At 36.6% G+C, this 26,202-nt stretch overlaps 2 protein-coding genes across 4 annotated transcripts in view; one reads left to right on the forward strand and one right to left on the reverse strand.

The window, feature by feature from the left end:
- LOC134794159 (myosin-4-like) overlaps positions 1-26,202 on the reverse strand; it is a 200,475-nt gene that overhangs the window by 162,552 nt on the left and 11,721 nt on the right. For 2 of the 3 annotated variants that reach the window (XM_063765874.1, XM_063765873.1), the window contains 2 exons: positions 22,345-22,458; positions 17,141-17,221 (listed from right to left, as the gene is read on the reverse strand). In XM_063765874.1, the coding sequence (XP_063621944.1) occupies positions 17,141-17,221; positions 22,345-22,458 (195 nt within the window). Of the gene's footprint in view, positions 1-8,408; positions 8,483-17,140; positions 17,222-22,344; positions 22,459-26,202 lie in introns of those variants that run through there. The other variant, XM_063765876.1, reaches the window with a different exon arrangement.
- Positions 23,682-26,167, forward strand: LOC134794487 (uncharacterized). Its single transcript, XM_063766299.1, has 2 exons — positions 23,682-25,151; positions 25,499-26,167. Exons 1-2 carry the CDS (start codon positions 23,904-23,906, stop codon positions 26,132-26,134), a joined length of 1,884 nt encoding a protein of 627 aa, XP_063622369.1. The 5' UTR covers positions 23,682-23,903; the 3' UTR covers positions 26,135-26,167.

The following is a 26,202-nucleotide window of genomic DNA, read 5'->3' on the forward strand; positions in this document are numbered from 1 at the left end:
GCATTGAGATGTTGTATTGCGGAGCTCCTAGATGATTACAGTGTGATTCCGTCAGACGAAATGCACTGATGGGATGGAAACCAGTGAATTCATTGAAAGAATACAAAATAAATGTCAATATTAAGGATAATACATTCGATTCCGTGAAACAGGAATTCGATGTTTCATATGTTAGTGTTTCCTTACACCGAATTCTATATCGTAATAAAAAAAACTACAGTACTTATTAGGTATAATTTCCTGTTCAAACTGTTATGCCATTACATGTAAGAATGTATACAGTGTAGACTGCATTTATGTGTTCCTACTTATAGTTTCAAACGAACAGCTACCGGCAAAGTGATCGATCATGGCTCAATTTGCAGACGTATTAAACGTAAATACGACACTACAAGAAAATGAGAGAAAACCTATTGTAAGATATCAGTAGCGTGGTGTGAACGTGAGGTCGTGACGCCGTGGGCCCAGAGGCTGGTAATTGGCTTATTAGCACGTAGGGGATAATGTTTACCTCACTTCACGCAACACAGTACCTCATATATCTCGTTTGATGGATGACATTATTCTGCAGCCGTGTGATAAGCAGCATAAAACTTGTTTTCAACATTTGAAAGAAGAACGGACAATTTGTTGTCTTTAATGCAAAGATATTGCCACTTCTTGAGCAGAGCTCACTTGTGCAAACAAAATTCTAGAACATATTGGTCTACTTTGACATATTTCTTGCAAATATCTGTACCTACTTGGTGCATATACCTATAGATGGAAATGCAGAAGGGTTCAATGGATCTAAATCACAAGGAAGTTCATCTTAAAGATGGACAGGCTAAGTAAAGTAACACTAATGCGTGCTTCCTTTATTAAATGATCCCGCATTACTCAAGCCAGGAAGTTGCGGATAATTATGCAATGTGTCACCGTCAAACCAAATGACAGCCAAGAAGATGATCTCGAAGAGCGTCTGCATTGCAAACATTACAAGTATTACAACAGATTGTAAGTACATTTGTCCACTTAAGTAACATTATAAGTATAACAACAATACCTACTCGTGTATCAGTTCTAACAGAGTTTTGCAGGCCAATGCCGCGTTAGATCTCACAAAAAAGTCTCACATCTATCTCGCTTGATCGAGCAAGTAACTCATTCAGCAGACAATGTGAACTTGTTAGAAATTGTAGAATCGTATAAACGTTTTAATTTGTGATTTCTACACCGGCCAAGGAGACCGAAACCCTAACGAATCGCGATCACGCAACGCGCATGAACTATCAAATTCGGCTTATATAAAACTGACCTGGTGATTAATTTCAAAATTGTAATTTAAACTGTGCGACGAATTGATGCAATTTGAACACGTGAGAAGATTGCTGGATATCAGATCACTAACTATTTAATGCTGTTGGATATTATAAGTAACTTCGTACGAAGATGTCTGGCCTTCGTTTCATCAGATTGATTTATAGAGATCATTCGTGCTTTTAGGTAGCGAGCTAATGAAATAACTTGAAGTCAACTTTGAGCGACATCATAATAAAAGTAACAAATCTCTTTAAAATGAATAAAAAAGTAAATATTGAAAACTGAAGATTCTTATCTGACTCAAGTCTAACTTAGGTAAGTATCTCTCAGTAAAAATCATAGTAACATCGGAAGAATGCAGGTAGCCAACTCTGTGAAGGATTAAGTGCATAAGTACCTAAGGTAAGATTTGTGTTTATGATTGACTGAAGTAATGATCTCGCTGGAGTTGGCGGCAGGAAGTATGTACAAAATTCACCTAAACATAACTCGTAAACCATAAGTTGATTTATTACACTGCGAGAAACTGCCTGCACTCTCCTCCATAAACAGCACATCGCCGTCACGAGTATCATTATACTGCACAGAATCATTTGTAACGGTACGAAGACGCGCGAGTATAGATTTCAATACCGAAGAAAATTAGATCTTCGATCGGTGGAGCCGTATATTGGACACTTTGTAATTGTAATTTTCAACGTGCAGGTTGAAGCTTTTTAACCTCTTTTGCTAATCAAGATCAAAGTTTAATTAGTTCACGATGAGTCAACACAATTTCACGTTCAATCGCTGATTAAGATCTTATGTTTTATTACCTAAAAACTGAAAACTAATCACTTAATCAGTTTCTGAACTAAAACTCTCAATATTAAAAAAAAGTTTGTTTAAAGATTTTGCAACCTACATAGTTCCATCTGATAGTGTACCAAGTACTGTAAGTTATAATTATTTTTTTTAATTCACAGCCTTGATTAGGTGTCTTCGACCGCACGGCTCGCAGCAGATGTCAACCTCGCGACAGCACGACCGATCGCGATTACATTGCGTATCCGTGGCGATCTCGCTATCGTAGTTCGTTAACTTAAACTAAACCTTGCTGCCATCTGTGCTCGTTGACGTAAAGGTCTCTGCAGGGGGTCTATTCTATTCTGAAACACTAGTTTGAAACTTTGTCGTGCTCATACCTCTCACTTAGAATAGGTATTTGAAAAGTAATGAAATTATTCCAGGACAAACGGCTAACGATTGTATTTGTTTATAACTATTTTGTTGTGTATTTTTCTTAAACTATTTTAAATGAATTCAAAAACAGAACATTTTTTTATACCTATTATTAGAGATGCACTACCTAGTTACTAAAAATAAAAGATAAAGTTGACACGGAAGTCACGGAACTGAAATAACGTTACACAAATGTCCACAGAAACTTAAATATACCTACTTACTGATAATTAATAACCTGTTGATATCTACATATCTATATATGTAACTACATGTTATGTTCCGCGAATAAACATGTAATATAAAACTTATATGTGATAGCTAAGCGCCAAGTAGCATATTAATTAAATAGGTATATTTAAAATAGTGATTCTGATTAATTTCGTTCAAGTCTATCGCGTAGACAAATATGTGAGATTTCAAAGTACTGATATCAAATTGAATGAATTCAGTTCGAAATTGAATGTTGTCACTCAATAGTCGATGCAGACGGCCAACCACGAGATATTGACGTCGCCTGAGTTTTACCGCACTAAAATAAAAACCATCGTATCTGCATTTGAAAATCCATTCAATTGTGTATCTTATGTACACTATAACAAAGTATACATTTGAATAAGTTTTGGGTTGCAAATACGGTGCGTCAAAGTTTCGCGAACGTCGCTTCCGTTGATCCAAGCTATTATTACACTGATACAGTTACATATGTACCTAATGTATGGTGTAATCTTGAATATGAAACTGTTACTGGAAGCTAGTATTTTATAATTTTACTGCCCATTTCCTTACGACCGATTAAGTGGTAAACGTGTTATAGTCGCTATGCAACAAGTTATAATTCTAAGTATCGGAATCTGATAGTTATAATCGTAAAAATAATAAACGAAGAATATACTATACATAGGTATACATGCTAGTTGCCCACCGCGTCGCGTAAGTATTAAGTGCTTAGTGCTTCTGGTTTTATAGATACTTATGTATTTGCCATTTTCATAATCACCCCGCTTTCGAAGTTACCCCAATGCACCTTATAGGTATGTAATGATAATGATGCTATATATATAGAGCTGAAGAATTAGCTAAGAGTAAAGTGATTGATTTCTAGAACATCTTTGTTGGCTCCATGAGATCAATGACCTATGGAGCAAGTTCAAATGTCATAAAGAAGGAAATGTTCTCGGAAAGAAAGAAGAGCACTAGAAATATTGAGTTTCAAAGAACATACTGTCATTTTTTAGTACTAGACATTGACTTTGAAAGTATTGTCAATAGGCATTTTCTACAAAGGAATATTGATGTTCGAAAATGAAATCGTTCGATTAAAAGTGTAAGTATCTATTAGGACATGCATTTTTAGGAATTTCGTACATTAGACATTTTGATTTTCGATTTTCTGTCTTTAGGAATTTTGTAATTAGGATATTTGGTTTTAGAAATTATGCTACGGTCTCATTTATTTTTATTGCCTTTTCTAATTAAATAAAAACAATATTTTTTAGTAACGCTCATGTTATAACTTATAATGTGAGTGAAATTTGTGAAAGCAAAGATATATTTTACGACTAAAAAGCATTTAACAACTAATTACATTCATTTATATTCTTAAGTATTTTTTAACTCACACCAATTAAATCAAATGCAATTTATGCAACCGTTATCAAATACGCATAAGAATATCAAACAAAAAAACCGGGCAAGTGCGAGTCGGATTCGCGCACGAAGGGTTCCGTATCATAATGCAAAAAAAAAAGAAAAAAAAAGCAAAAAAAAAACGGTCACCCATCCAAGTACTGACCACTCCCGACGTTGCTTAACTTTGGTCAAAAATCACGTTTGTTGTATGGGAGCCCCATTTAAATCTTTATTTTATTCTGTTTTTAGTATTTGTTGTTATAGCGGCAACAGAAATACATCATCTGTGAAAATTTCAACTGTCTAGCTATCACGGTTCGTGAGATACAACCTGGTGACAGACAGACGGACAGCGAAGTCTTAGTAATAGGGTCCCGTTTTACCCTTTGGGTACGGAACCCTAAAAACAATAACAATAATAGTGATTATGTATAAATAAACATTTTTTTAGTCAATAGAGATCGCAATTTGAGTTCAAAACAAACAATCAATCACTAGAATACATATGCAAAGTGTTGTTATTATTTTTTCCATTCATTCAATTGTGTTCCATACACTACGAGGTCATATGTCAATAGGTGAACGGGCGACCTGAATGGTGAAGGTGTTTTTTCAAGTTTGACGTGTAAATGAGTCATTCGTTCTATGGGAAATATGTAGATGGGATTATTCTTATATATGTACAAGTGTTTTGAATCCAAAAATAGATATTTATTTTGTGAAACAAATGTGGAAAGCATTTAAGCAATTCCACTGTAGTAAATACTTAAAAGGATGGATAATACTAGTGTTTTGAAAAGCGAATGGGTATGGGTGGGTTTCAGACACTTGTCTGACAAAATAGACTACCTAGGAATTAAAAAGTGGCAATACTGTAGCATGGTCCCGTTTTCTTATATGTATTGATTTGAAAGTATTGCCACTTTTTAATTTCTACTCTTTTTCGTCAGACTATTATATATGTCATGTCATCTACCTACCAATAAAAACGTGTGTATCTTATTATTCCACTTTCAGAAAGATAATTTAATTGTGCTAAGTGTTCATGGTCACACGTCGAGTTTCGTGACTGCATTTTTATCTCGTCTCTATTATTACGTGCGATATCACGTATCTCGAGTGCATGTTATCTTAGAATAATTCCAGCATCACAGATAAGAAAATAAGAACATCTTACTTTCACTGGAAAACGTTTACTTATACCGAATTAACGTAAACAATCGATTCGGCGTTTCATTTGAGTCGATTGTTAAAGTGAAGATGAGGATGAAAGATCACTAAATAAGTGAAATTGGTAAAAATATCGTTAATGAAGTAACATCTACCGTAGTTTCCATACTCAAGCTATTTTAAGAAGGCGTGTCATGGCCATAGTATAATTTAGTAAATTGATTGTGCTTGATCGAAAGCGTTTACATCAATTTAAATTTAGAATCCATATTCGCCGACTAATCTTTTTAATTTCCGCCGGTCAAGGCAACAACGGCCAGACGAAAATTGCTTAAAAGTTTTAATAAATTAATATTTTAAAGTAAGTAACTACTTATATATTACAATATCTCCACTATATATCGACAAATATGCATCGGCGGTTACTTTAATGGGTTCTAAAACTGATGTCTACAAATTGACCATAACGCATCTTAATATAAGTATTATTAAATATTTATCCTCACAATTTATTTACATTTTTTATTTGCCTTATAATCACCAAACCCTTCATCGAATGTACATCAAAACACACGATAAGTTTTGAAAGCACAATTATCAAGGCGCGTTGTATTCAACGGACGAGTAGAAAGTTCTTTACGAGCAGACGGACGGAGTGAATGACAGTTATTTATTATAGTGAATACTTGTCCGATGGGTGCACTTGTACCTTTATCGAGTACAGGTTCCAGGCATGAATAGAGCGAATTATTGTGCATTCATTTTTTCTTTTGACGGTGCCGCTAATAACGATGTTTTTGTGCCAGCATTGAAATTTCCAGTCATCATGTGATCGGTGATATATTATCGACCTCTTTCACAGGTGGAAAGTACAGACTGGCCAAATTTAATTCTTACGCAAAATTAAAAAAAAATCAACCTTCCGTACCGTTACTTTTTCTACTACGATTGGGTACTTTCCTCTACTTATAATACATTATTTCACACCGTGCACGAAATAAAGCACCAGGTCATTATTAGAGAAACATAGATAGCAATTATTTTTAAACACAATTTCTATTTAATAAATCGGATGGAAGTATCATAAGTAGGTGAGTTGACTGTGACGTCACTACACGCGTTTTCATATAAATTCAATATTAGCAAATCGTTTTGACAGTTCTAAAAAAGAAGCTAATTTGACTACTAGGAAAGTAGCCAATTTTCAATTAGTTAGGTATAAATGTTATTAGAGATTTGGTTCATTCATAAAAACTATTTTATTATATTGCAGTTATGCACACAACAAAACAGAACACCTACAACTGTTACGCAGAAGAAAGTACTGCTCATAATCCTATTAAGTAACGTTGAACTCTTTCTACAAATGGCGTTAGTCAGCTGTTTGAACTGTTTCGCTCCCATTTAAGCACTTACAGAGATGCCATAAACAAATTGTTACTTTTTATTACTCCCGCCGGCTGAAGAGGCAAAGGTAATGTCCATAATGCCAGTCTGTGTATTATAGATCGTAAAATAACTGGAGGTTTCGTGCAACGAGGTCCTAACCAAGCCCTCAAAGCTCGTATTTATAATTAAAAAGGCGTTCCTTTGTTATTAGCTATGGTGTGGCGAAACTGTAGGTAACGTAATATTAACTGGGAAAATTACGGTGTGTAATGTAACAAGGTTATTTGACGATTTATAGGGTTATTTCATATTTGCCGAACACACCTAATTATAATGATACCGGTGTACTTATGACAATACGTGTCCTCGTCCGTCAAGCATCAAGTAGGCTAATCAGACAATAACAATAAATAAAATATTAGGTATAGTTTGGCTTAAATGTTAACTGGTAGAGAACGCCTAATGGCAGGAAATCTGCCTTTTATAGTATAAGTGTGCGATAAACTTTATGTGCTTACCTACCTAAGTAAATAAAAATGCATAGGGAATTAGTAGGTGCATATCCAATCGTATAAGTATGAGTAAAACCACATGATTCACTCGAACATTGTGGTTTCTGGTTTCGCTACCAAAGCTAAATACATACACTCATCAACGATCAAGCTAGTAGATACGAGTATTATATTAGAATGGGAAAATTAGTGAACTTGATGATCATTAAGGACGTCACCTAGAAAGTGCAGATTTACCTTAATACGTAGCTCTATTTGGTGTAAGTATGCTGAAAACTGTGTAAAATAAAATAATACCATTAGAGAATGTCGTCTCTACCTAGAGTCGGAGTCTAAGCTATATCTGCACATACATTACAGTAACAACATTTTGGAGCTGCCTACAAAAACGCCAAATTCCTTTGAAATATGACGTTTATAATGAAACCAATACCTACACGTTGTTACTTAAAAGTCTGTGCAGAGTTAGCTTAGACGAACTCGGAGTTATAGTTGAATTATCGAGAAGATGGAATTGCATTTGTAGTGGTTGTATGCTGATAGTACAAGAAAATAGAAAATTCAAATATAGAATGCCTGTAAACAAACAATACTACTACATATGCAATTCCACGCTCTCGATGATTCAACTATAGTAGATGTCGGCCACTAACTGTCCTCACACACTATCATTATTTAAAAAATAAACAAAATTTAAATTAGGAACAACCGTTCGAATAAAAAGTTTTATGTCAACAAAAAGTTATCGCCAACAGCTATGGCCAGTAACATAAACCGTTATTTTGTAGCGATATCACAAGAACAATGTTTCCTGTCAAATATTTTCCTAATTAACTAGTGTTAATAATACGTTCCTGATATTGTTGCCGACGATAGGTAATTATTTTTAATGATGTTAGCCAATCGAAAACGCAATGTTTACATTACTACATGCACATTTGAAACTATTTTAATTACGTTGTAATGTAGTGCGCAATTTACTAAATTAGAGCAAATAACAGTACAACGGCATAATTAGCGAATTATCTTCAAATCTCATTTAAAATTCCAAACAGATTCCAATAAGAAGTTTACATGATAATAAACGCTACAGCTTAATCCACAAAGATTCGAAAAAAATGCTTTCTCTTTGAATTGAAAACTCGAAATAAGATAAACAGGAACAATAAAACAGGTACTTACAGAGATAGAAAGTAAATCCGAAATATAAAGTCTCACAGCGTTAGATCACGACTACACGGCTGTACCTACACAGTCACAAAGTTAAAAACTTATTAAAAAAAACTTAACACTAACGTCACAGAACACTTTTTCACTGGATTAGAGTCAACGCTCAGTAGAGATGAGCGTTATTTTCAAATCAAATGGAACACGGATTGCCAACCTAGCGGCGACAGGCGGAGTCTCAACGTGCGCGCGCCGCGACTGCTAGAGTCCGTATGGAAGTGGATGGCAGTTTGAACGTGGAACGGTTAGCCCACGACCACACCGATGATAATGGGACGCAGACGCTTTTTTGTATCCCGCATCTTTTTTAGGGTCCGGCGGGACTCTATCAGAATAGATTGGTCTACCAAGAAAAACGAAAATCGAAATTTCTCTACCGCGAAAAACTGCCTGTGAGCGATACATATTTCAACGATAAGAAGGGCTCAGTCTACACCGTTTGTCTGTAACTCTATTAGTACATATTATTATTTACTTGTAAAAGGAGGGCTTTTTTTTTAAGTTTGTCACCAGGCTGTATCTCATGATTCTCATGAACCGTGATAACTAGGCAGTTGAAATTTTCACAGATGATGTAAAATTTCTGTTGCCGCTATAACAACAAATACAAAAAACCGAATATAATAAATATTTAAGTGGGGCTCCCATAAAACAAACGTGTTTTTTTTTGCCGTTACGGTACGGAACCCTTCGTGCCCGACTCGCACTTGGCCGGTTTTTTTTAATTATTCCATAGACACGCTTATGATTAGGGAAGAGGGCACATTTCTTTATTATCACGTGTGGTCCTGACGTTTTAAGTGTTTTGTTATCGATACCATGCTCTATTAGAGAAGCGGACTAATTGGGACTTGGGATTTAGTTGCTTATGGAAGTGTTTTCTTATTCAAATCAACTTTCTCTGACTTCCAGTAACTACCATAAAAACGTACAAGGAATCTGATCTTATTGAGTTCAAAATAATTTTTAATCAGTAAAATAATGACGCAGAGGTCTCGTAAAGACGCTAATGTACCTACACACTAAACCTTATGAAAATAAACACAAAAATTTCGTGTAACGCAATTAACGGACTCTTATTTAAACATGCCGCCCTCCATCAAGCCACAGACCGAAACAGTTGGAGGCAATTTATAAAGCGCAAGTGGAGTCACGATCCTCAGCAATGGGGGAGCGATTAAGAAGAGAGAGATTTAAACATGAGATGAAGAGCCAAGATGCTAATCTCTGTCATAGAGAGACATTACCGTTTCGTTCGCTACGGCGCAATCGATTGGTCTCGGCTAGCCCCTCATGTACCTCGGTATAGTATGTTTTTTTAATTAGGTAAGTATGTAAAACTTTAGCTTAATGGACATCGGGAATTAGTTTAAATCAAAGTAATCAATTTCGATCCATTCAGCACTAATCACGACACGTTGGTCGTTGTCGTTACGCCTCTACAAACCATTTTCACTTCAATCCGGGAAACCATGTTTTTTCAATCAATCAATCAATTCATCTTTAGTACAGACAGATAACTGAACCATATTACATTACAATCACGAACACAGTTAAGAGTGGTTAAGATAACAAATTTGCTTAGACGTGGCGCTACGGGCGTAGCTTACTAGTAAATGAGGTAAACTAAGATAGTTTACGGCTCCGAAACGTGGTCTTTCACTATCGGCCTCATCTCAAAACTCAAAGTCGCTCAACGAGCTATGGAGAGGGCTATGCTCGGAGTTTCTCTACGTGATCGAATCAGAAATGAGGAGATCCGTAGACGAACTAAAGTCACCGACATAGCCCACCGGATTAGCAAGCTGAAGTGGCAATGGGCAGGCCACATTGCACGCAGAGAAGATGGCCGATGGGGTCGAAAAGTGCTCGAGTGGAGACCACGGACTAGCAAGCGCAGCGTAGGACGTCCACCCACAAGATGGACAGACGATCTTGTTAAGGTCGCCGGAAGACGCTGGATGCGGGTCGCTTCCAAGCGGCAAGTATGGAGGTCCAAGGGGGAGGCCTATGTTCAGCAGTGGACGTCTTATGGCTGAGATGATGATGATGAAGATAGTTTACCTCATTTACTTGTTTGTTAGTTTGTTTAACAAACTAACAAACTGCCCAATTCGAACTTTAAGATACGTCAAATATTACGGCTAGATATAGGGTTGCCAACCGTACTATATAATATAGTATTGTACTATATTTCGGTCTTGCGTACTATATATTTTTAGGATACTATATAGTACGCAAAAATACTATATTTCGATGGGTCCTTACGCTGTGCTTTTTTTTTTCATAAATATGAAATAAGTTCTTAAACTGAACAAGCGCGAGTGTTGCATGCTTGAACGTGAACCTACATGTCAATGTTACTGTCAAGAGTGTTATGTCAAAAGTGACACTATCAGTGTCACTGTCACGTCCTCATGTACAGCGCTCAGCCAACTGTCAACGGTTTTTTCATCTTGTGATGTGACGTTTCAGAAGTTTGTAACTTTGCATCGACGAAATAAATTGAAATAATATTTCAAACTACTTAAGAAATGGATGACCAAAATGATAATCTGATAATGATCAAAGTAATAAGGATTATAATAGGAACAATGGGTCGGCCTAAAGCAAAGGGGGTGCAAAAAAAGACCAAAAGTGCAAAATGTATAGGTATCGTAGAAAAATTTCAATCAAAACGCTAAAATAAGCATGTTATGTAGGAAAAACTTTTCTCTAAAATCGAAAATGGCCAAGATATTTGACCCGAAAGTTGGGAAAAGTCTAGGACTTGGAAAATTTCGAAATTTCGATGTGTCATTATAACACTTATTTTTTTAATGTGTTATCGTAGAGAATACGCTAAAATAAGCATGTTTTGTAGGAAAAACTCTTCTTTAAGTCAAAAATGGCCGAGATATTTGACCCGAAAGTTGGGATATTAACACGAAAGTTGCTGTGTAATGTGTGTAATTACGTTTTTTGGGTTGTTGAGAAAAAATACCTCGAAGCTTTGCTCTCGCCTTAGTCTTCTAACCTAATCATATCCAAGTCGGCTCTGCCCAGGAAGGTCTTGCTCGCTCGTTTCGCTCGCTTGTTGACACTTCCTTCAAATATTAAAATATAAAGTCTAACAATTCGGGCATTTTTGATTTAAAAGATAAGTGTTTCCTACAAAACATGCTTATTTTAGCGTATTCTCTAGAATAACACAACAAAAAATAGGTGTTATGATGACACAACATCCATCGTAATTTTTAATGTCCTAGATTTTTCTCAACTTCCGGGTTAAATATCTCGGCCATTTTTGATTTTAGAGAAAAGTTTCAAATAAAAGATTCTTATTTTAACGTAGGTACGATAACGTCATGAAAAATAGGTGTCGTAATAACATCACTCGCATGAATTTTTTTCTAAGTAATGCAACCCCTTTGCTTTAGTCCAACCCATGATTTTACACACGCCTACTGGCACGCGTGAGATTTGGCATACTTTTCATTTGTTTTATACCATCTCCTTGACTGTACTATATTTTCTTTCAGTGTACTATATATTTTATATGTAATTTAGCAAAATACTATATTTCACTAAAAAAAAGTTGGCAACCCTATACGATATATATATGTCAGTGTCAAAAGTGACTTTTTTGTTTGAAGAAACGTCACATTCGACACTGACATATCCAATCCATATCGTATCTAGCCGATATATTTGACGTATCCTAAAGTTCGAAACGGGCCTAAACTCATATTATTTCAGTTACAAGGTATAACGTCTGAAAATTGCCTCCGTAATTCTAAAAACAGGTCTAAGTAGAGTCCAAATAGAAGTTACTCAATACACCTGGAAACTGTTTAGCTGATTAAGCGCTAGTCACGTAGGCAAATCGATGCAAATTATGTTACGCAAACTAAACATAATACATTATCCGGGATTATGTAGAATTTAGTTAAACCTAATAACTAATATAAGTAATAGACATAGGTTCTGGTAGTATGGCTTTTTCTTTTATTATTAAGCTGGTCCTCGGAAATCTATACAGTATATTTTGCTTTTCCGTCATGTTGTCACTTACCTAATTCCTTCATCGCCACGCCATACGTCATACCCATTTTTTAGCCGAAGCAAATAGAACCCCACCTGACTGTACTTATAGCAGCCATTCTCAAAGTGTGCTCCGCGGACCCCTAGGGGCTCCGCAAAGCCTCTGTGGGGGCTCCGCGGACCCCTAGGGCTCTGCAAAGCCTCTGTGGGGGCTCCGTGAGAAACAGCGAAAACAAATCTATAAGCAGCTCTTCTATATCTCTGGTCCACAGTTACCTAAATAGTGACTAACGATTTTTTTTATTTGGGGCTCCGTCAAATATTTCGTTTTTCAAAAGGGTTCCAATAAAGTTTGCGAACCGCTGACTTATTGGCTATAGGTTACTTACTTAGGCGGAGGTACAGAATGCACTTTGTAGGCTGCAATCATTTTGATGTCTTCATTCGCGTTGTTACTTTAGCTCTAACTGTACCAACACTATTAAACAATCGTTACAAAACTACGAAATTCGCACTTTCATCCCAACATCATCTGCAACGGTTTTTCGTCGATTTAACGAAACGCCTACAACGGCAATGATGTTTTCAACACCCAAATGTAAAGTAAAGTCAGCATGAAAAGTACCGGATAGCATAACGCGCGCACAGTCAGTATCTGCCACCCTTTAATAGTTTAAAAAACAGCGGTATATATCTCTCAAAACTGTAATTATTTTACACATTTATATATATCAATAATTCCATATTACGGGACAATCTTACACAAATCGATCTAGTCCCACAGAAACAGAGCACAGAAAGCTCATTAGGCTTGTGTTGTGGGTACTAGACGATAATAAATATACCCTCTTTCTGTAAAACTTATGATACGTTTGACGTGTAGCTCCATACGCTAACTGACGCTGACTATACTCGTGTCTAACTGCTAACTAACTGCTTGCCATGGCAGTTCACGCATGCGTGGTAACAGTATCACGATGACGCGCAAATAACATGTAACGTAACTTAACAACAGTGAAAAATTGTTTAGGTAGTAAGTAAGCAATCATAAAGTCAGGCGCTTTTGGTAAACTGATGTCGTGGACGCGGGTTCGAAATTCGAATCCTGCAGGCCTATTACGGATGCTTTATTCACGGGACAAAATATCCGTCACTTTTTAACAGAGCGCGATTGAAAGTGACGGATACCGTTTTATCACGCTGTCACGTAGACAAGAACGACCATCATATCCGTACTGGTCCATTCCTAACCTCTACAGTAGCGTCTTGTTGGTTTTATAGCGAAAGCAGTCAAATCCAAACTAGACCTAGGTTTAGGTTTCATTCTCGTTTATTTTTTTCAGGATACTTTCGGGTCGGTAGCATGCTCTTAGTAATCCTGATTTCACAGGAAAGTTTGAGAATATTGTTAACTTTTCAAGTAATTAATGTGGTCCACGTATGGTCGCTTATATTATAGTTATCGTACCAAAGCATTAAAACCAACCAAACATCTCACATAATATCATATCTTAGAATAGATTGCATGTCGCTAACCCTACATTTACCTAAATAACATGATTTAATTTAATAAGTTGATTAGGGTACCTACCTACCGTCCCGGGGCTACGGTACCTATTTACGAAACGATTTTACTCGTCTGTTTACTCATCTCCAGTATAAGTAGACCTCTACATCTATAACAACCATACTAAATCGAAGTTCATGTTTATAGTGGTTTGCGTATAGTCAACTAGTTAGTGAGTTTTCTAATAAGAGCCCTTCTGCTCCCGCGCAGCCTGCGGCAAATTCACACGACTCGGGAATGCAGAGGGCCTACCGCGAACGACGTTCGACGTGTTGCCTCTTTGTTCCACTTGTAAATTCGTACGTAAGTGTGACAGGAAGGCAACACGTCGAACGTGCTTCGCGGTAGGCCCTCAGAGACATTATTGCTTGTTAAGCGCACTGTTTGAGAACCAGTATAAAAGTGGCCTCAAAATCTAAAGAAATTATACGTGATCGGGGAAAATGTTTTCACTGGTTTACTTTTGTAAGCAACGTGGAGAAAAGCCCATCGGAAATGGTGGAATTTTCAAACTTTCAATTGATATTTCTGTTTAAAATTTGGGTAGCTATTGTTAGGCCTTCGTGGTTTAGATATCGAATTATCGATGACTATTTTTATATCATTATTTAATGTAATTAGAGATACACCAGTTACATTTTGAGATGAGATGAATGAGATGATTCAGATGATCAACCAAGTGAGCGTTGATTTTGAAAATGTCGGCTTTGACTACATAATACATAAATTATTTGTTAAAATGTTTTTACGGCGATTAAAGTGACTGTCGAATCTTCTTTTTTCTATTTTGGTAAAGCCACAATGTAAACTTTATATATCTTGAACTTCTTAGTGGTACCTACAACATATTATATATCAGGGGCCCACTGATTAACAGTCAGCCGGACGGTATCGGCCTGTCAGTTAGAACAAAATTTTGACAATTCCGAACAACTGACAGGCCGATATCGTCCGGCGAACTGGTAATCAGTGGGCCCCTTAAAAGAACAAGCGTGTGGGTAGAGAAAATAATATCGAATTTTGTTATTTTTCACGTAGACTAGCGACTGACGTAAACTTGCACGTCTGTACTTATGAAAGTACAGACGTGCAAGTTTCCTCGAAGACATAGTAATAATGTTCAACTTTAAACAACCTAGATTTTACCACAAGCTTATTCAAAAGCATAAGATGACAGAGGTCATGCGCCGTTTACCTCGGTTTATAACCCGCACAGGATCGTCTTTTTGGCTCAACCAGTTCCCAGGACAGCCAAAGCTAGTGTTCCGAGAACTATAAACACTGCGTTTGAGTGTTTCTGGAAATCGTAAAACGTACAAACAGCAATACACTCCTGACTGTACAACGGTGGACCTTATTACTAAAGGCATTAAGGTCCACCGATGTACAGTTAACAGTGTGGATGGTAAGTACGTATGACAAAACGGTGACATTATGCAACCGCCCTTAGCATTTGTATTCACGACTGAGAAGGCAGGAGGAAATGAGTTAATGCTAATAATATTTTGTACGCTCATACTTGTGGTGGCGCTACCGATATAAGTTACCTTTTGGTTCATTTTTCACCAAGGAGTTTGGTTGCCTGTTTGATGGCCACCGATAAAAGAATGTTGTAAACTGTCATGTCAATCAAATAATCCAACTGATGTCAGTTATTATCAAAAAGAAATGAATTCAATAATGTATTACAATATTAAAGATAATAATTAATTCGTTTTTTCTGCCGAGCTTTAATGTGCTAATATTCAACAAGTTCCGTTCCATATAAGAGAAAATCAGTCGAGCAAGTCAACTACTGAAAGATATATCAGGTAGGATAGTTTCCTGTCCTGCTAAATATATATTTTCGTCGTAGGTATTTAAATTTTAAAGTATTGGGCCACCAACGACCGAAACTCCGTATCACCTTTTCTTCAAAATTATACCTATTTACACCGCATGCTATAGGTATTTGTCTTGTAATTTAAATACATATTATGTAATCTAATACCTTTAAACGAGCAATTCTTGTTTATTTATTTATTTACATATATTTCGGAGATCACGGCTCTAATGATTTCGATAAAATTTGCTTTATGGGGGTTTTCAGGGGCGATAAATCGATCTAGCTAGGTTTTGACTGGGAAAACGCGTATTTCTGAGTTTTTATATATTTTCCGAGCAAAGCTCGGTCTCCCAGATATTTATACTTACGTACCAATACTTTCTGGTAATTATTGTCACAATTATAAAAATCGTCTGTCAAAAGCGAAGTATAGTTGAATTATCGAGAAGATGGAATTGCATTTGTAGTGGTTGTATGCTGATAGTACAAGAAAATAGAAAATTCAAATATAGAATGCCTGTAAACAAACAATACTACTACATATCAAAGACATATGTAACTCCGTATAAGATGAATAAAGTCTAAGGAAAAAACGTGCCTCGGAAGTCAAGAAAAAGTCATTCTCGGACAGATGGTGCATACACCTTTGGCCTATCCTCGGCTAGATGGCGGTGATGACACCGTTTCATATTTAACAATTTTATCACATAGGTATCAGTGAATGAACATGGGTCATAATGATATAAAAATAATAAAATCATTTATCCAAATATATAAATTTTTTGATAGTTTTATACGTTTTCATTTTGAGTTTTGGTCGTGTGTCGATAGATGGCAGTAAATTTACTGTGACTACAAAATTTACTATGATAGGACCCCTCTATACTATCTATTCTCTTTGTACATATGCAATTCCACGCTCTCGATGATTCAACTATACTTAGATGTTTGTTACCAATTTCTAAACACGTCCTGATTCTGATCAACGTTTCAAATAAGCTTTGCTGTGAACAGTGTTAAGGGGCCCACTGATTAACAGTCCGCTGGACGGTATCAGCCTGTCAGTTGTTCGGAACTGTCAAAATTTTGTTCTAACTGACAGGCCGATACCGTCCGGCGGACTGTTAATCAGTGGGCCCCTTAAAGAGACGCGTGTATCACGTTTTCATTTGATTCTAATTAGCAGTTTTACTTTTTTTGTAACCATACCTATTTTCTCAGCTTTTCTGTTCAGTTTCAAAATCTATAAAATGATAGCTTAGTCAAACTTACCTGTGTGCTGTCCTGGGCTCCCCTCGCTGCCTCTCTCTTCAGCTGCAATATAACTCGCTCCTTCGATTTGATTTCCTCCAGCTGCGTACAAACAACATTGCTGTTAGTTTTTTAGTAGGCGCTATAAAGTAACTCGGAAAGTGCACTGCTAGTACATACATAGCTAGTACTAACTTTCTAACACGAAAATAACTAGGACCCTGTTTCGATAGCACTAAAATTAAATAGATACGGATGAAAATTATTGATCTTTTCCTAATCAATTTTGTAAGAGCTGGGGCCTATTTGAGTCGTCAGAGTAACAGGTCCTAATATGGTTATCATAAAGTCCACTTTTCTCTGTTTAAACTATTTAAATAACTTCATTTAGTTGTTTTTGTCTAATTTGCGTCATAGGTATACGCATAACAATTACGGATACAGCTACAAACAAAAAAAAACTATTTTTGATTTCATAACTAGCTCCACGAACAGAGGACATAGCTTTTATATAGGTCCTGTCTTTAATAAGGAAACTTGTATAAGTCTAACTCCAGTTTAGTCTGGCTATAAACTACCCACGTCCCTGCATTAGGTAAATTATACAATTTATGATTCGATGGATAAAATTATGTTAAATGTAACCAAGTTAATTCGGACTGACATTTACGTTTCTTTGTGTATATAGACTCTAGTATTAGATGACCTTGGTAATGACACTAATGTCGTCGGAAGACTTTTACTTTTGGATTAACAAAGGATTTATTACGTGTTTTCTTGTTACAAGTTGAGCCAACGATCAATCAGCATCAGGCAATTAGTAACAGAGTCCAAAATCACCATAAATCAATGGTTGTTGATTTGTATCAGACATCAGTGTGGTAAGGTTAGGTACAAATGAGGCACAATACACTAGTCAACGAACAATATAAACCGTGAAAATTACTTATTTGCATGTTTTGTATGCACGTTTGTGATTTGAGAAATATTTACATAAAATCAGTCTTACACAAATCAACCTAACTTACTTAGTTTGATCATTTAGACGCAATCATTCTCTTTAGATCCAGTCGATAAATTTAATGGATCTAATGATATTTATATTTTCCCTATAGATCCAGTTTCTAAATGTCAACATACATTTTGGATCTAAGAAGAAAAACTTTTCCCACTAGATCCATTTTGGATCTATCGACTGGATCTAAAGAGAATGTTGTTAAGCCAAAATAATTGTTACGCCACTTACGCCTGATCAACAACAACTAAGTAGTTGATCTGCCACTCGCTTACGGGTCGCTAAAATCGTCAGATTATTGAAATGGACACGTTTTAACAAGTAATTAATCCACTATACCTACTCGTAGAGTCTGTGTGGAAAGAGAAGAGTCGTGGAATGTAAGGGAGCCCATACATTTACACCCTAATGTCCTTAATCTGACGCGCTCGAGAATTTCTGACGATCGATTATTATTACTATGTATTCTGACGGGCTGCTCTGTTTTAAGGAGTCATAATACATGGTGGAGCTAGTTACCTACTCAACAGGATGCAAGATCCCCCTTATGTTGATCTGACGCACTCGAGTAACTCCAAAAATCCCTCTTGGGCTCCCCTACCATGACTTAAAATTTCAAATGGCTAAGGCACTTTTAACATTCTTATGTAAGGACAGCAAAATTACTTAAATTTACTAGAAAACCTCATTGATTAGAGTATCAATAAAAGCCAACGGTTTTAATAGTACTAACGTATTAAGTTTGTGCCCGTCGTTGCCGGAACCCGGAACCACGGTTTCAGTGCACCCGTGATGTTTGTTGTGGCTGGAGTGTGCAAGACACAAAAATATTCAATGAACATTTACTGCATACGTTTTAACAAGAGAGAAAACGATAGAGAAATGGGTAAAAATGTGGCGTGGTGGCAGGACTGGCAATTTGTCGGCCATACATTTGTGAAATTTTTGACGTGCGTGGTTTAAAAACAAACATATGGCGGTCCACGCAACTAACGTCAGCGTCATGGCTCTGCCACGACATTGCACGACTTGCGACGGCGGCAGCGATAACCATGGGTTGGAGCGAGACACAGCGATCGGACCTTTCGTTCCCAGCTATGGTTGTCGCTGCCGCTGTCGCCAGTCGCGTAATGTCGTGGCCGAGCCGTCAAGCTTCTTTGGTCAGAGAGAATCTTTCGGCGCATTTTCTGGCCCCAAGCCCCAAAAACGTGTAGCATTATTGTGTACTAGCTTTTGCCCGCGACTTCGTCTGCGTGGAATTAGTGACAGCAGCTAAAGTAGGTATAGCGCCTGGATAATGCTAATAGCAATCATTCAATTCACGCATTGCTTACTTCAATTATTAGGCAATGCATTAACGCTTTCCAATCCCACCCCCCTTTGCACTCTCTTCAGGGATGATTTCCGACATAAAAACTGTCCTATGTCCTTCCTCTGGACTCAAACTATCTCAATATTAAATTTCAACTAAATCGGTTCAGCGGCTTAAGCGTGAAGAGGTAACAGACAGACAGACAGACACACTTTCGCCTTTATAATATTAATAATTAATATATAGCACAGTATGGATTCCCGCGCGGCGGGCAATCATCTGCTCGCGCAATCCGCCTTACAACTTAATAGACTAGACAAAAAAAATCAAAATCGCTCTCCTTCTTGATGCGAGTGGCAAATCATATTACTTTTTGACAACCGGGTTTTTTAACCTAAATAAACCCCGCAGAATCCGAATTTGCCGGTTGTCCGATCGAAATCTTGACCGGAAGTGAGATATTTGATATTAAAGGTCCCTTTTTTTAGTTTTTCGTAAATAACTCTTAAACGGTGGCGCATAGCAAAAAATGTTCTATTACATACGTAATCTGCATAAAATTGCCTACAAGAAAGATTCAGTACAATTTTTCGCTAGGGTCAATATTCAAAGAGATATTAACGCGAGAAATTTAATTATAATCACTTCGAAGGTCCCTTTTTTTAGTTTTTCGTAAATAACTCTTAAACGGTGGCCAATATCAAAAAATGTTGTTAAACGTTAATAATCTACACAAAATTTTGTACAAAAAAGATTCAGTACACTTTTTGCAGGGATCAATATTTAAAAAGATAATAAAGAGGGAAAGTTAATTATAATAAATTCTAAGGTTCCTTGTTTTTATTTTTTCGTTAAAATATCTTATACATTAATAATAAACATAAAATTTCCTACAAAAAACATGTAGAACACTTTTCGCTAGGATCAATATTTAAAAAGACAAAGCAGTGGGTAAGTTAATTATAATCAATTTTAAAGTCCCTATTTAGTTTTTTGTAAATAACTCGTAAACGGTGTTCCATAGCAAAATAGGTTTTAATGAATAAATAATCTACATAAAATTTTCTCCAAAAACATATTAAACCTTTTTTCTCTAGGATCAATATTTAAAACGATATTAAAGGAAGAAAGTTAATTACAATCAGTTCACATGTCACTTTTTTTTAGTTATTCGTAAATAACTCGTAAACGGTGGCCCGTTGCAAAAAAATATTATACATAAATATTGAACATAAAATTGTCCACAAAAAAGGTTCTGTACGCTTTTTCGCTACGATCAATATTTAATGAGGTTTTAAAGGGGGTAAGTTAATTATAATCAATTCTACACATTATTTAACTTTCCCGCTTTAATAGCTTTATGAATATTGATCCTAGCGAAAAGTGTTCCACATGTGTCTTATAGGAAATTAAATGTAAATTATTTATGTATCAGATTTTTTTTTGCTATGGGTCATACTTTACAAATTATTTACGAAAAACTAAAAAAAGTGACGTGAATTGATTGTAATGAACTTTCTTCCTTTAATATCGTTTCAAATATTGATCTTAGAGAAAAGTGTTCAATATGTTTTTCGTAGAAAATTTTATGCAGATTATTTATTTACAAGAAAATTAAGAACTTATTTTGCTATGAGCCTTATTTTACGAGTCATTTACGAAAACCTAAAAATAGGGACCTGGAAATTGATTATAATTAACTTACCCCCTTTAATACCTCTTTAAATATTGATCGTAGCGAAAAAGTGTAAAGAACCTTTTTTGTAGACAATTTTATGTTCAATATTTATGTAGGTATAATAGTTTTTTGCAACGGGCCACCGTTTACGAGTTATTTACGAAAAACTTAAAAAAAGTGACCTGTGAACTGATTGTAATTAACTTTCTTCCTTTAATATCGTTTTAAATATTGATCCTAGAGAAAAAAGGTTCAAGATGTTTTTGGAGAAAATTTTATGTAGATTATTTATTCATTAAAACCTATTTTGCTATGGGACACCGTTTATGAGTTATTTACAAAAAACTATATAGGGACTTAAAAATTGATTATAATTAACTTACCCGCTGCTTTGTCTTTTTAAATATTGATCCTTGCGAAAAGTGTTCTATATGTTTCTTGTAGGAAATTTTATGTTTATTATTAATTTATAAGATTTTTTTTTTGCTATGAGTCATACTTTTCAAATTATTAACGAAAAAATAAAAACAAGGAACCTTAGAATTTATTATAATTAACTTTCCCTCTTTATTATCTTTTTAAATATTGATCCCTGCAAAAAGTGTACTAAATCTTTTTTGTACAAAATTTTGTGTAGATTATTAACGTTTAACAACATTTTTTGATATAGGCCACCGTTTACGAGTTATTTACGAAAAACAAAAAAGGGACCCTAGAAGTGATTATAATTAAATTTCCCGCGTTAATATCTCTTTGAATATTGAACCTAGCGAAAAATTGTACTGAATTTTTCTTGTATGCAATTTTATGCAGATTACTTATGTAATAGAACATTTTTTGCTATGCGCCAACGTTTAAGAGTTATTTACGAAAAACTAAATAAAAGGGACCTTTAATATCAAATATCTCACTTCCGGTCAAGATTTCGATCGGACAACCGGCAAATTAGGATTCAGCGGGGTTTAATTAGGTTAAAAAACCCGGTTGCCAAAAAGTAATACGATTTGCCAGTCGAAATCGATTTTATAAAAATATCACCAGTTTATTACACCCTAAAAATGTTGTTAAAAGTTAATAATCTACACAAAATTTTGTACAAAAAAGATTCAGTACACTTTTTGCAGAGATCAATATTTAAAAAGATAATAAAGTGGGAACCCCCTTAAACACATAGGGCGGCAGAAATGTGCACCTCTTAGGCATCACCTCACAACACTTACCAGTTTGTGGCATTGCGCGCGCGCGTCCTTCCGCGCGGCGAGCTCTAGCGCCGCGTGCTTCGCCGCCTGCGCGCGCAGCTCCGCCGCGCGGGCGCACTCCGCCGCTTGCGCGACCTGCAACACACACAAAGCATGTTAGGCCTTTTTCTGACTGCAGCACACAGTATTTCTGAGAGGCGCTAGTCTGATTGCAGTACCTACTGATGTCGCGCCGATTCCTTACTGCCAAGTCAGTAAGATAGGCCGAATATAGCCTTTATTTTAACATATACAAAATAAACAACGATTCTGTGCCCACGACTAGCACATGTAGCATGTAGCCACGACACGCACGATTTCATAGTAATATACTACTTACTTACTGCGTTGGCTCAGCGACCCAAAATGAGACTTGGCCTCCGACACAAGACAGCGCCACTTTTCTCGGTCCTGTGCGACCTCTCGCCAATTGTTGACTCGAAGTTCGCGCAGATCCGCCTCCACCATGTCGCCCCAGCGATATCTGGGGCGTCCGATAGGATGTCTTCCTGCTGGACGGCCCAGATATGCTCTTTTAGTCTTTTCACGTTCTGATCTTCATCCATTCTCTCAAGGTGGCCCAACCAACAGAGTCTGTGAGCTTTAGTCTCTCCCATGATGACACACATAACACATACCTACATAAAAGACCCCTTGAGTTCTCGATCAGTGTCTCGTGCGAAGTCGTGGCAAGATGTGGTAAGCTCAGATTTTGCACATAAGGTAGAGTCGTTGCCCTAATACAATTATCCACTTTTCTATACAGCAAGTATAGCGACGTGGGTACCTACTTACTTAAGTTGGGGCACTTACTGTAGGTACTAGGGCAAACCTTGGCTTATCGGTGATACTTGGTAATTCGGTGATACTCCGTTATAATCTTACACAGTTCTCACCATGAGGAAATGCGAGCTATAAAATCGTTGGCAGCTGTCAGTTTTGATGCTTGTAATCGGGTTGGCAGCGATTTAATTGCTTACATTTCAGCATTGTGAGCTCAGCGTAATTTAACAATGCATTATCACCGAATTACCAAGTATCACCGATAAGCCAAGGTTTGCCCTACATCAGGTAATAATATTTTTTCTGAGTCAAAGTAAAAGCTGTGAACATGATTTGGCCCAAACTCAAAACACGATAATATGATGGACGATATACCTAATTAATACCAAATAATGGCATATATAATAACTATAGCACGGTTTTCTACGGTTAGGTACCTACTCCTGATAGAACGTCATATATATGTAACTATCAGTGTATAAAAATCTCTGCTATTATATTATACTCTACGCTGTAATTATCCATCCACATCAAAAGCAAACTTTATTAAAACTTTGATAACGTTACACATTTTAATTTGTTTTTGGTGACACAATTTGCCTCAGCCAATATTTTCCTTGCACCGATAATTGACATGCCGTCGAACAGCGCTGACATTCCGCTTAATGATACCATATCAACGCCCCTTTTAATACAAAACTGACCTTAAAACCTGCAGTGTCAAGTGTCCTGCCCCACGCCGCAGCCGCTCTCGTAAAATGCTAACAGTTCTCGGTATAGCTTTACTGCTAAAACATTCACTATGTGTAAATCCATCCATTCTATTTCAAGAAGTTCAAGCGTACCACAGCGAAACGAGTGCAAAAACCGATTTTGCTTATCAAGTCGTCGATAAAATCTACAATGCTTTCCGTCAATGGTTTTTCACTATAATATTCTGCGAGTTCACTTATTTCGAGAGCAGGATACTGAAATACACTGAGAATTATAACGACGGATATCCGGTGTTGCTCCTTGATGGTTGCCCGACCAGCAATAACAGCGAAACGAAACCCAGAATCGACAAACACGGAAAGACAGCTTATATTGTGACGTCCAACCAACTAACTGTAGAAAACAATGATTTAGTCATTTACACTCTCCGTAGAACAGGAGTATTTAAACCGAGAAGTGTAGTCATCTTTGTCATAAACATAGAAGTGACTATGGACAGCTACTTCCACTATGCCATGAAAGAACATTTCCAATTATGTTGGGGTAGAAGAATTCCCAACTCAATTCTTGTACTGTGGTCTGAACGCTTGAGGATGTACACTTACAATCCGTTTTTTGATCAAATCATAGATGTTTCAAACGAAAAAAATATCGGAAGGTTGCTGACTCGTCAATACGAAAATTTGTATGGTAGAGAGCTTCGGTTGAGCGTATTTAGAAAGCCTTTCATCTATGACGACACTGCGCAAATTGATTGCAGTTCGAGGTTAGCTTCGACTATGATGAGTATCTTAAACGCTTCATGCAAAGCTTTAGCACCTCGAGACGGAAGCACGGTGGGAGACCTCCTGGACAATGGGACGGCCACAGGGGTCACCAGCGACCTCATGGACGGTTACACGGATCTTGAACTGAACTCACGAATACTTAAAAATTCCTACTACGGATACATCGACACGACCTACCCTCTATCGCAAGATTCCCTGTGTTTCCTCCTAAAGAAAGCTGGTCCACAGTCAACATTTATGACGACGATGAAATTGATCTCAACGGATATGTTCTTGATATTCATGTTTAACATATTTTTAATGCTTTTAATAGCATTGGTGGTTCTTAAAGTCGAGCTCAGATGGTGGGCTCCGAAAGATACACAATCTTCCGCAACGACTGTTATAGAACTAGTAAAATGCTTCATAAGACAGACAGTCGTTATTAAATTCTTGGGACCAGTCTTCAGAGCAGTCGTGCTACTCATAATCATATATTCGCTGATAATCGACTGTGCTATCGACGTAAGTACCTACTTATATTTATTTCACTGCAACAGTTCACAAACTATAATCTATTTCGGTAAGAAATCTAAAATTGGCCGAGAACTTTGTCCTAAAATAAGCTGACGATTTCCCTGAAAACTAGCTAAAATACATAATAACAAGCTGCCACCTCTGTCCCTAATATCTACCTAATACTTGACATGAATTTCACGTTTTTCGCAATCATTATGCTAAAAAATCTGCGTTGACCCACGTAAAAATTTCTCGTACCTATTATAAGTTTTCATATAGAATCTGGCAAACCGCAAACTATGTTATTACGTACTCCTATATTTTATCCCTAAAATAGAATGTGTTGCTTTCAGGGAATCTTAACGTCAGCGATAACATATCCGCGATACAAGCCCGAAATAGACTCGGCGGCTGCACTACTAGCGAGCAATTTAACACTTGGCATTCACATTAGACATCTACGACTCTTCAACAATAGCTTGACCCCAGAATACAGACGAGAACTCGAAGCCCAGAACCGGATCGAGGCATTTAATGATAAGAAAATAAAAGCATTTATTGATAAGCGCCAATTTCAGTACGCAGTTCTCCTAAGACAAAGCGATGCTAAATACATAAGCAGAAAAACATCGAACTTGAAATATGGCAGACCCCTATTCCATACAATGTTAGAGTGTCCTTTACCCTGCTCGATAGTCTACGGGCTACGCTATGGAAGCCCTTACCTGCCAGTAATAGATAAAAAACTTCATTATCTGTTCCAAGGAGGAATCTTACAGCAATGGGTCAAAACTGAGGAGTTCACGGTTAACTCTAAAATTGGCAACGCTTTATCTGGTAATAATAAAGAACGGAAGGCATTAACTTTGCACAATCTTCAAGAAGTGTTTTTAGTCCTAATAGGAGGTTACGTGATTAGTGGAATATTTTTTATAGTAGAACTCTGTCTACATAAAGCTACAAGAGTGCAGATACACTCGTTGCAATAATTATTATTTATAATATTCAACCCTGACATGGAAGCCAGGTTCCAAACTCATGATGCCTCTGGACATTA

The sequence above is a fragment of the Cydia splendana genome, chromosome 10, assembly GCF_910591565.1.
Source record: "Cydia splendana chromosome 10, ilCydSple1.2, whole genome shotgun sequence".
In the NCBI taxonomy this organism is placed as follows: Eukaryota; Metazoa; Arthropoda; class Insecta; order Lepidoptera; family Tortricidae; genus Cydia; species Cydia splendana.